Source organism: Hemibagrus wyckioides, linkage group LG28 (assembly GCF_019097595.1).
Source record: "Hemibagrus wyckioides isolate EC202008001 linkage group LG28, SWU_Hwy_1.0, whole genome shotgun sequence".
Lineage (NCBI taxonomy): Eukaryota > Metazoa > Chordata > Actinopteri > Siluriformes > Bagridae > Hemibagrus > Hemibagrus wyckioides.
In genome coordinates this window covers 7,166,356-7,177,957 of record NC_080737.1, presented here as the reverse complement: position 1 = coordinate 7,177,957, position 11,602 = coordinate 7,166,356, and the positions used below count along the sequence as shown (strand labels likewise).

The 11,602-nt window shown below is 42.3% G+C and overlaps 1 protein-coding gene across 2 annotated transcripts; it reads right to left on the bottom strand.

Annotated features, from left to right (window-relative positions):
• Positions 1–993: 993 nt before the first annotated feature.
• On the bottom strand, positions 994–10,628 carry dtx2 (deltex 2, E3 ubiquitin ligase). 2 transcript variants are annotated; one of them, XM_058382822.1, is made up of 9 exons: positions 9,817–10,628; positions 7,825–8,368; positions 6,045–6,103; positions 5,141–5,263; positions 4,049–4,113; positions 3,688–3,849; positions 2,473–2,634; positions 1,969–2,058; positions 994–1,429 (listed from the first exon to the last, which is right to left on the bottom strand). In XM_058382822.1, the coding sequence occupies exons 1-9, from the start codon at positions 10,118–10,120 to the stop codon at positions 1,178–1,180; spliced, it is 1,761 nt and encodes a 586-aa protein (XP_058238805.1). In that variant the 5' UTR covers positions 10,121–10,628; the 3' UTR covers positions 994–1,177. The 2 variants fall into 2 exon arrangements, with proteins under 2 accessions (XP_058238805.1, XP_058238806.1); XM_058382823.1 differs by lacking the exon at positions 5,141–5,263 and having other exon boundaries at positions 9,817–10,627.
• Positions 10,629–11,602: the final 974 nt, after the last annotated feature.

Here is an 11,602-nt window from a genome sequence, read left to right as displayed (position 1 = left end):
ATTAAGTATCATGGTATCAGTTTCTCCAAATGAGGAGTCTATTTATTTCTTCCCGCCCAAGTTGCTCTGCATGAGAGAGTTTTACTTTGGGGGAAGGTGGGGAGGGGAGGCGAGATGTGTGTGTGTGTGTGTGTGTGTGTGTGAGTGAGTGAGGACAGAGAAATTATACGCATTAATAGACCATACAAAACAATTCCCATGTATCCCTACTTCATAAAAGCAAACAAAGCATTTCAAAAAGCAGGAATTAAAATAGTCGCAATTTGTAACACTTTAATTTTGTAATACAATTAATACAGTACTAGTAAAAACTATTTGCATTGTTTTGCAATAATTACATAGTATTATTCTGTTGTTAATGCGACTCCAAGCGATGCCACTGTTTGTTTATTTTATTTATTTTTTTAAGTTGTCAACCTTTGCCCTGGTGGTTTAAATGAAGAGATCTGTTACAGAGAGGTTTGAAGAAGTGTCAGAATGTACTATAAACTGTGCATTGTAATACATGCCATGCCGGGAAAGAAGCTTTATCATTATTACGTTTTTTTTAAAGCTACACTTGGCTTTAGAAACCCCTTTATAATTCACAGCACCGCACAAGCTAAAGTGCTACGGAAAATTGCATGTTCAAACCCTAGTCATAGCTGCCTCTCGTATGGTATGACAAAAGTGACATGTCTGTTCCAGGAGCGTTCAAAAAAGTGAAAAAGAAAACACTGAAGTGAGGAGAATAAATCCTCCATTGAACTCATCGCCACCTATTCGTAAATACATTCACCAAAAATGGCATACTGTAAACCTTCCTTATTTTCTCATCCTTAACACAAGTCTTGTACCAAATAAGATTTCGTTAAGGTTCGGAATACCCAATTACCAAAGATTACTGACAGAAGGCTGGTTTTATACGCTGGACCTGTCCTGCGTGCACAGCCTAGAGTAAAAAAAAATATCTAGATGTTACAGAGAATCAGTTCTTAAATCCTAGCTAGCGGATTCTTTTTTTTTTTTTTTTTTTTTTTGCCAAAGATGCAATTTTCCAGTGACGGCATCTTATGATTATACGCCATTAATCCAAGCATTTCTACATGCTTAAAATCTTACTATGGTCTTACACAGTGTCTCTGTATTGTCGAGCCTGATTTAGCGATTGTGTCGATTTTGCGCGGGGTTGGGAAAGCTACTCTGGCTCACGTGGCCGAGGCGTGTCCCTTTTCAGGCAGTCCTCGTTTACGCCCTGTGCTGCCAGCTCTGCCAGGACATTGTCCAGGTAGTTGGGGTCTGGGTAGCCGTGGCCTGATACGTTCGACATCATCTCAGTCTTGTGGTGGATCTCGTTCCACACCACTGTGTCGGGCTCGCCTGTCGTGTTGGACGTGCCTACTGTAAAGATCAACCGCCGCGTCCACGCCACCTTCAGCAGCTCCAGCACCTGCCGAGGATTAGCATAAAGGTGTTAGGAGAGCAGACAAACATGATGTGGTCTGAGCTGAGAATTCAGTCTCACTGTTGGTTCTTTACACCAATCTATATATTTGTATCGGTCGTTTTTCCTGCACTTGCTTCCACAAAATAATCCAATAATGAAATGTGGATGAAAAACGAAACCCCATTTATACCAGCTGTTTCTGAACATATATATGCAAAAGCTGTGTGTACTATAAATTAGCCTGGCGCCATTAGAGACCTTTCATATGCAATTTGCTGAAGAAGAAATATTAGCTAAATGTACTCCATAAGCACTGGATGTCATACTGTTTAAGAATCAGACAGAACTGACAAGGCAATTTGCATCACATTTACTCTGCAACATGATACATGATATTAACACACAGCGTGTTCGCGGAGTGATGGAACACCTTATATTCCGGACCATTCTTTGTCATCAATCCACTCTCACATGCTGTTTTGTCTCAGAAGATCTTCCTCGCTTGTTCATTTAGAAACAGTGTAATTAAAACCACCTGATACCTTTCTGCCCTTGTCGTTGTCAGGCAGGAAGCAGAAGCGAGGAAAACCTCGACAGGTGTAAGGCTGGCCGGGATTTGGGTGCTCGGGGCCCTGAGGACAGAAACAGGAAACGGTCGGTGTAATTAAAGTGTCTGGCACATCTAAAGGTGTCATTTGAAACGTGCATGACTCAGAACTGGGTGATGCAGATATGCTTTGATTGGTCGACTCCTGCGTGAATGAGACGACAAAAATAAAATGGTGACACGTTCCAAAGATAAATGTCATGTGCCTCAATGATGAAGTCAGATGGTATAATTTTGATTTGAACAAATGTTATATATAGATAAATGTATTTATACACACACACTTCCTGCCCTTTTCACCTTTTCAGGTGCTGTGACTCAGCTGAACCATATATATATATATATATATATATATATATATATATATATATATATATATATATATATATATATATATATACATATAAAAAATATATAACAAACTGAATGGAACAGTGACCTGTATTCCAGGTGGGATGTTGTAGATTATCTGTATAGTGCCGCAGTCTGGGTGGCCAGGGAGGGATTGTGGGATGCTGTATATTTCCATCTTGCCCTTTGGTTGAGTGCCGGTCTTTTCACCATAGATTGTCTTGCAAGAAGGACACTGCAGGCTGCCATCCTTTATGTAACAGACACAGCAAAGTGAATGCTGAATAACATGACGTTGTTTTAAGGCATTGTTCCACTGTCAGTAAGAAACAAACACCAAACACAATAATTCTAGTTCCTTTATTAAAGGACTGAGAGAAGGAAAGAGTTTGGATTAACGTTGTTGCCCTTTCTGGACAGCTTACACTGACGAAATGACACAATTATATCGTATAAACAAACGATTTTATGAGTAAACTAAAATAGTGTGAGGCCATAACAGTGGTTCCCACGAACTGCACTACTAGGGTGGGGCCTTGTGCCATTTTATTTAATGATGTATTCTCATAAAACGAAACCTTGTAATGTGACGCAAACCACCAACTGTGTGTGGTGTGCGAGTCAAAGAGCAAAAGTGAAAAAAGTGAGAGTTACTTTGTGTTTGTGTGTGAGTGAGAGAGAAAGAAGGGTGAGCCACATGCTTTCACTTTCTTCATGCTTTGTGACTATTGTGGTGCACACAGGCATGGCCAGTTAACCCTAACAAAATAATAAACACACTCAATATTAAATAAAGAGTAACGTTAATCAATAAAAAAAGCAGCAATAAATCTGCTAATCTGCGAATCTGCTTTAGTCATCACCTTTTAAAGGCTATGGCTTATGGCAATGGCGCAACCTCAGTCTTTTGCAAAACTTCTCCTCCAGTCTAAATTTGTAGTTCTGGTTGTCTTACACAAACACTTGCACACAGTTTTATTAAAGATTGAAGAAAGAGGCCCAATTTTTGTACATGTCTTTTTTTGAGAAATGAAACATTTGTCGGTTTTGACAACACAAACGTCTAATCGATTAACCTGCTTTTTTTTTTTATTTTAACTTTTCACCATGTGACACAGTGTATATAACTAATAATCAATAAACTACCATTATTTCTTGACCAGTTATACCGCTAGAACCTCGGGTGCTGGATGTGTGATTAATCCGTTTCTGTTCTCAGCAGATAAACTGCTCTTTCTTTCCACATTTTAGCTTTACTCGCACAGGCACAGCTCTGTGAGCCTCGGTGATGAAAGTGTCATACCTTGTTGCCATTGTTGTACATGGCCAGCATGCAGAGCATGTGTAAGGTGTGTCCACACTTGGTGAACTTGCCCACTGTGCTGGGCTGCAGGGCCTGGCTGCCCCCTTCAGGGCTGTCGTAGCCGGAAGGACACGACAGACGCTCCATGCAAATCATGCAATCCTGAAACGACACGGCACATGTCTCAGTTTTCCCTCTAAGAAAGCAAATACACTGAACTACAGTGACAAGGAATGACTAAATGATGTTACTTGCATTATAATTGTATGATTGCTTGCATTTAGTCAATCAAGAGGCTACATTTCTTTTAATCAAGAACTGTGTGTAATATCTTCAAGCAGACGATGACGACGTATCTCACCTCGTCGGGGATCACGCGCACTTCCTCCATGTATTTCTTAATGACCTCTTCCGGTTTCTGGGCAGCTGAGGACACACAACGAAAACATTTTAAACGCATCCAAAAGGTCAGCATCCCTTCAAGGGGCTGTAGAAATTTCACAGCTATAGCTTTAAAAAAAAAATGCTGAATTATATTCTGATCGACTCTCTGCAACAAACGCAAGATCTACACTGAAAAAATGAGCCTTCCCACACATTAAGAGCACAAACCATGTGCGAACTCTGCACAGTTAAAAAAACAAAAGTGCTGTGCTGAGACATTAAGCAGTTTAGCAAGGCATACTCCGGGAAAGTGCTTCGCTTCTATTTGCGCCAGCGCTGCTTCCTGCTTGCACAAATGGCTCCAAAGTAAATATGATTACTAAAGACAAATCATCTGGTACCACTTTCCCAGAGTAATAGTCAAAGCTATAGCGAGGAATTTGATATGCAATAAGCAGCTGTTCAAGTCCCCTGGGTCCTAGTGCACTTCAATATACAGGTTCTGGGCACAAGTTGAGCGTGCTGCAGTAGCACTGAAATAATCGTGTTGACACTGAAATGGTTTTGTTAGCGGGTATTAAAAGGAAGTGGGTTAGGCTTGCTTGTAAGTGTCAGTCTTGTCTGAACCTCGTCACATCTCCCCACCTAAAGGAGTTTTAAAAGCAGCCAGGAAGCGCACAGCATGGTGTTGACGAGTGACGTACGTTATCTACACTGCTTAAGATGTAGAAGTTTAGTTTAACAGGGTTAGAAGACGTGCAGGTCACAAGCATCGCAAGCAAGTCATGGATGAACACAAACTTGAGCTGATGGAGTGATGCTGGTATGGCAAAAAGCGGTGTGAGTGAGTGACCGTGCATGCGCTATATAACACTCGTGGATCACAAATAACACCACACACATACACAGAATAGAGTTTTCTGCAAATAACCAGACACTGCACAAACAAAACAAAAGTGGTGTTTAGAGCAAGCAGCAGAATCATGTGAGGAAGAAAAGAGGGGTGTGGGCAGTAGGGGCAGTTCAGGGGTGCGGGGTTAGGTGTTTAGGTTTGACACGGCTTAGCTACCTGTCCTGTGCTGTCTCTTTGCCCTCTTAACGGAGCTGGCCTGGGCTTGGTTGGGCCTGCCGGGGGGGCTGGTCATGAAGCGAACTCCCAGTCCTGCTGCTGACATCAAAATGGAAGCCATGCCTGGACAGCCGGCCCCGAGAGCCAGGCGGAAAACATGCGGGGGAGGAAGGGAAGGAGGGAAGGGAGGGGAGTGGAGGAGAGGAAAAGTGATGAGCCAAAAAGTGGAGCAGGCCAACCACAAGTGAGGGGGTGGTTGCATGCTGTGATGAGGGGCGTGAGTTCGGAGCGTCCCTTGACGGTAAGAAAACCTGACAGTGAGTGTCATCCACCTGACTGCGCTTTAGCGAGCTGTACCAGCAGACTCTGAGAAGTCGGAGCCCATCTGGCTTTGCCACAGAGAGTGGCGAACGGCTCGTTATCCTAGTTCTGTCTTTCGGCAGAGCTCCTTCTTTCTTGCTGATAAACTGCAGATACCCCAATTCCCCCCCAAGATCCTGTCAACTCCAATCTTAAAACTATAATATCTAGGCTGCTGTATGACCTGGTGGTAAAAAAAAAAAATCAGATAAATAACCTGTAATACACAGCAGATTCACCATAACGTATTCGAGCAAAGCCTAAAAAAAAAAAAGCTAAGGACATACCACAATGAAGATCTAGGGCTGATGATCTATGTTTGCAAACATTTTTATTTTTCTGGGCCAAGTCAAGGATACACACTTGGCAGAATCTTCACCTGGTTCACTGTCTGACTGACTGACACTCACAAGAAAGGTGATTACAAAATGATTACAGATCATGTCAACAACATTAGAGGGGAACATTAAGGGACCAAAGACAAAGACACATGGGAGAGGAAACAAAAAAAAAAAAAGTTTTTGGAGATGTGTGTGTACAGTACCTGCCAGGGCTGCACTCACGCTGCTGGAGCCGTTCAGCTGTAAGGGAATTGATGGAATGCTGTGGAAATAGAAATAATAAATCAATCGTCAATCTTTAACGATTTTGCATTGAAGTTCTTATTAGGATTTTTGCCACACACACACACACACGTACATGTTCAATTCTCAAATCTGATTGGTCAGAAAGACTCATGAACCGCAGCTATGATTACCCCGTCCATGACGGACATCCCCTTAAAGTCTGAAATAACCATTTCTAAAAACAGCCTCTTCCTGCTCACAATGATTTCAGTCCTCCACGCTTCCTGAGACAGGCCTGAGTTTTAACATAAACTTGCATTATAAGGAGAACATTAACTCCGCTCGCTAATGTGGCAGTGCCGCGAGTCAGGAAGCAGGTCTATGGACTGGCTTAGAGAACTAGATAAGTGTTAGGACTGGATATGTTTATCAGCACAGGAGACTTTCCGTTCTACCCCCTTCAGTCACGCCATGTTCCCTTATTTCATTTTCATTTCATCGGTGACTGAGGTTGCACTCGTGCACTTGACCGTGTAATTTCCCTAATGACTCTCTCTCGCTCTCTCTCTCCGACACACACACACACACACACACACCAGCCTACTGTTAAGATGACTCATCGCCATTAACTCATCCCTATCAGGACATAATAAACCACAGACATTTTGGACCAACTTAGCATGTGTTTGTAAACTGCTCTACATGGGAGTATTTTTCAATTATTGCTCAAATGTCATGGTGAAATGGTGCGCTTAGCCACTCAGCTGCTTGGCTACCCAATTCCGAATGCTACTAGAAATATATATATATATATAGTTATACTGTGTCATATTTTCTGCCTGATCAGAACAATGTGGGAGTGTCAGATACCATAAGAAGGCCAATGTAAACAACTCTGAGTTAGTAGTAGTGATAGAAAAGCATGTAAGAATGACAATGAATGCTCCAAAGCAATCTCTATGTACAAAAAGCCATGAATGTTGCATGGTTTGTTGGTCTGGTTTGTGCATATCAGTACAGGCTTGGTAGTGGATAAACAGGGTTCATCTGTGGTTTGTCTGTTCAGTAAGCTGCACTCAACCGGTTAACTTACAGATGCAGGTTGTATATGGTTTTTAAAAAAATATTACAGATTAAAGGGTCGCTTTATTGTCTTCTCATTTTACTGCCAGACTTTACACAGTAGCGTGTGATTTATTAACCGTTCACAATGAAGCTTAAGAAAAAAATCTGTTTAGATTCGTTTTATCGAAAGACTGCTTACGCTCGAGCACAAAGAAGCAGGAAAGAAGTTGTGGTTTCGGTTCCCCTCTGCCAAATACAGTCCATAATACATTCAAGACAAATACATTCACTATATTCACAAAAAAAATGCTCTTTCATTTTGATTCGGGAGTAAATTCGGCACAGAGGCTCTTGACGAGAGTAAGAAGCTCGTGGCAAAAAAGTGTTGACAGGATGTTTAGGAAAAAAAGAAGCAGAAGTTCAACACCGAGTGTCAGATGAGTGTAAAAAGGGAAGTCAAAATCACCTTAAAGTGCAGTACTGTCTTCTATTAAAAGCATCAAAGCAGAGAGAGACAGAGATGACGTCAAAGGCAATGCCAGATCATATGACTATGCCTACCATCTACAAAGCAGGAGCTTACAGATGTTTAAACTAGGTTATATTCTATATAACAAAGTTAAAAATTTGCCAGACAGTCAGCATTCAAGGCTGGCATTCTGAAATGCGTCCACCTCAATCACTGAACCTCACCTCAATCCATTGGGAGTAGCTGGAAAGGACTGCACCGGACCTGGATGCTGAGCCATAGAAGTAGCTGCTGGGCTCCAGGGTCCTCCCCAAGCCATGTTCCCTACAGAGAGCGGCCTTCTGGGATACGGAGAATACGCAGAGGATGGACCGGCTCCTGCTGAGAAAGAGTGGCGCGAACGGCCAGGCATGGGTCCATGGCTCAAACACTGCTGGCATGTGCACGCCGGGCCGGAGTGGATGACCGAACCCGTCCCCGAGGCTGCCGCGGGAGGGTACGGCGTACCGGCCTGCCTGCGCACGCGCCGCCGATAACCAGAGCTCTTGTTGATCTGTTCGAGCGATGTGAGGTCCACCACGTAGTTTTGTCTGTGTGGTCCCAAGTCCACCGTGGTCTGCCGTGCTAGGTAACTGTGCTCCAGCAAACCAGACGTGTGCATTTCATACGTTGTCCAGCCGCCCTCATCGTTGGCCCATTCCCAGAGCACGCCATTGACAAGTGCCGTCGACTGTGGGAACAGGCTGCGTCGCACCGAGCGGATCTTACCTGCAGGAAAAACAAACAAGAGGGCAAGTTGCCAAAAGCAAAAATGAGCTACAGAGTTAACTGTTTTTTAAAGAAATTAAAAAGATAAAGAAGTGATTGTAGACACATTAAATCCATATCCTCATAATATTTCTTTACAAAATCTGCACTGAGGTGGTGGTAGCACCTCACAGCTCCATGCTCCCTGGATCAAGGAGCTGGAATTTATTTTATAGACCAGGAGGTCAGTGTGAATTATACAGTCTAGGGATGGTGGTGAGCATATGTATTGGCACCCTAACAAAAAATAATGAAGCAGATCCACCGCTCATGCTTGTTTGTTTTTTTTTAATAAATTAAAGAGAAGTGCCTGTGTTAGCAATCACCCTGATTGCTGTGCATTTGGCTTGCAAGCCTTGTAGTCTCTAGGAGTACTTCCTGAAACGCCACGTAAAAATAGTTCGTGGAAACACACTATCTTTTCATTTGCTTTTTACATGCAAAACGCACCTGAAATACTAGAAGTGCTATTTTTAAGCGAACATTCAGAGACCTAATCCAGCCACTGTCCTTCCTGTCTGAACCTGATGCACATTTCCTGCTATTATTTCCTCCTTCGTCCATCCTGTTCAGTCAGCAGAGAGTGCAGGTGTGAGAGGGATTTCAAAAACAAGGTGCCTATTGTGGTTGAGACACTAAAAGCGAGTATAGTGACCGAACCGCTGCGCTGCCATCTGACGCAGTTTGGAAAAGGCCAGCTGTCAGAGATCTTACGAAGTCAGCAAAGACTAACAGTTGTGTTGGCCTTTAACCGTTCTGGCTCAGGTTCATCGTGGTTATTACAGCCACTTTATTTCTATTGAAGATACACATCATGAGCAGGCTTTTTGTTTTTTTTTGGAAAATGTCCAGCATTGTCACTGTACCGAATCTTCCAAGTCTAAAATCTAACCCGAAAATAAACGATAATAAAACCCAAATATTTTCGAGATTTTCAGAGAGCACCCTCGATCATGTGTTCTCAATTCGGAGTCTGAGATGCATAGCCAAGAGGCCTGAAATTTATTTATTTTTTAACCTTTTTGGCTACAATGAAGGAAATCACAACTCGCCAAACCCAGAGTTATTGTTATTACTGAGTTTTTTTGTGGTCAAAAATGTAAAAAGCCTCATGACTTCTTGACGGAAAAATGTCTATGGATGAATAAACAGCTATAATATCTGACATGCTGGTTTATAACGTTTATAAAAATAAAAAAAAAATAAAAAAAAAGCAACTGGTGGTAGAACCTCACATCTCCATGGTCCCTGGCTTGAGAAGGTGATGTTTACTTTATAGTTAAAGGGGACACTGATTTGTCCCAGGATGTGAAACTGAATCTAGAGGGTTAACATAAATATTGGCACCCCCGGTAATGATACCTGGCCCAATAACGAAGCTCAATCTCGTGCTTGAAAGAGATACTTACCGGTGTCTTGTCTGAACTGCTTGAGGCTCGGGATGTCGATGATGTAGGCGGCCAGGCTCGGGTCACTCTGCCCCAGGGAGATGGTGGTGACAGCTGGGCCTGCGCTCCGATGATGCTGGAGACACTGCTCTATAAAGCAGCTTACCTGACCGCTGTACGGTCGCCACGAACCGGCATCATCCTGCCATTCCCACACCACCGCCATGCCCTGCGCCTGGCCACCAGATCCGGACGTGGACGCGGACAGAGACGGGCCGCTCCGCGAGCCGCTCACGCCTGAAGAGAAACCGGAAGCGGTGGCCATTCCTCAGACCGGTCTGGTGTGGAAACGCTCGCGCGGGTGCCAAACTAGCTAATTCTTCAAAGCGAGCTAACAGGCGTTGCGCTAGCTAAGCAGATTCATCTGAGAAGCTGGAAATGCCTTCTATCTGAATCTAGCTTCAGCTCGTCTGTGCCTCCACAAAGTCTTCTAATCTCGCTAGAAAACACCTGGCATCTTTCACACAGCTAAGCTAACTCAGCTAACGTAGCTGGAGAACGCTAGCAACCTAGCATCCCCCCCCCCCTTCTTTTTTTTTTTTCCACCGACAACCTAGCAGTTCAGCTTCACAGCGCCAGACTCTGAATAAATGCTCACGTTACATTGAGATAAATGTCTGCCAGAAACATTTTGTTCTCTTTCTATGATCCTAAGGTGTTGAAAAACGTCCTGAAAGTGTGTGTGTGTGTGTGTGTGTGCCGTGTCCGCTGCCGTGCTCGCTGAGGCGTCGCTAAGCGGAGTCCAAAACAAACGCAAACAAAAGCGGGAAGCTAGCGACAATGTGAGCTCGTGAACAATAAACAAGCCCCATGAGGAAAGAAAATAAACTCACATAAAATATAACTCTTCTTCGTCTTCTTCTCCTTTTATTATTATTATTATTATTATTATTATTATTATTATTATTAGTTCTAAATTGTGAAACATGTCAAGGTTCGAAACGAAAGTTCACCCACAGCCTTTAAAAAACGGGATTAAACTAAACTCGAATATAAGCTTTTTAAATACACTTTATAAAGATTTTATTAACTTGAGTTCAATATCCAAAACTTGTCATGACAACTAGAATTAAAGAGCAAAAAAAAAGAAAGAATATAATTTAATGAGGCTCTCATGTATTACAGTGTTTTGTTGTTGTTGTTGTTTACTACAAGTACTGCTAGTATTGTTTTTGGTTATTATTAATAGTAGCCATATAGGTAATAAAAAATAACTAAACTACACAGTTAGTAATTAGTACTTAATAATAATAATAATAATAATAATAATAATAATAATAATAATAATAATAGTTGTATTCATTGTATTGCTTTTGTTATTGTTCTTTTTCTTCCGCTTCTTTTTCCTTCTTCTTATTATTGTGTTCGTCTTTGTGTAAAGTCACACATCACACCAGCAGATGGCGCTGTAGGCAGACACGTGAGTTTAATTCGATTCAATTTATTTGTATAGCGCATTATTTTAACAATGGACAATGTCTCAAAGCAGCTTTACACAAGTATAGAAACATTGAGGAAAAACCTATAAATGTTTAAAGTTGTTATTATTTTATCCCTATTGAGAAGCCTGAGACGACGAGGAAAAACTCCCTGAGACGATATGAGGAAGACACCTTGAGAGGAACCAGGCTCAGGTGGGAACCTCATCCTCATCTGGGTGACACTGGACAGTACATAATGTAAATATTGATATTGTCTCCTCTACAGAAGCAACCAAGAGCTCTTGAGGAACTTACAGGTCAGTGTA

Excerpts from the sequence above, each read along its gene's own strand:
- dtx2 (XM_058382822.1), bottom strand. The coding sequence starts at position 10,120 with ATGGCCACCGCTTCCGGTTTCTCTTCAGGCGTGAGCGGCTCGCGGAGC. Across the intron at positions 4,114-5,140 it reads AAAGAGACAGCACAGGACAG|CTGCCCAGAAACCGGAAGAG; the intron begins GTAGCTAAGCCG and ends GTGTGTCCTCAG. Across the intron at positions 3,850-4,048 it reads TGCGCGTGATCCCCGACGAG|GATTGCATGATTTGCATGGA; the intron begins GTGAGATACGTC and ends GTGTCGTTTCAG.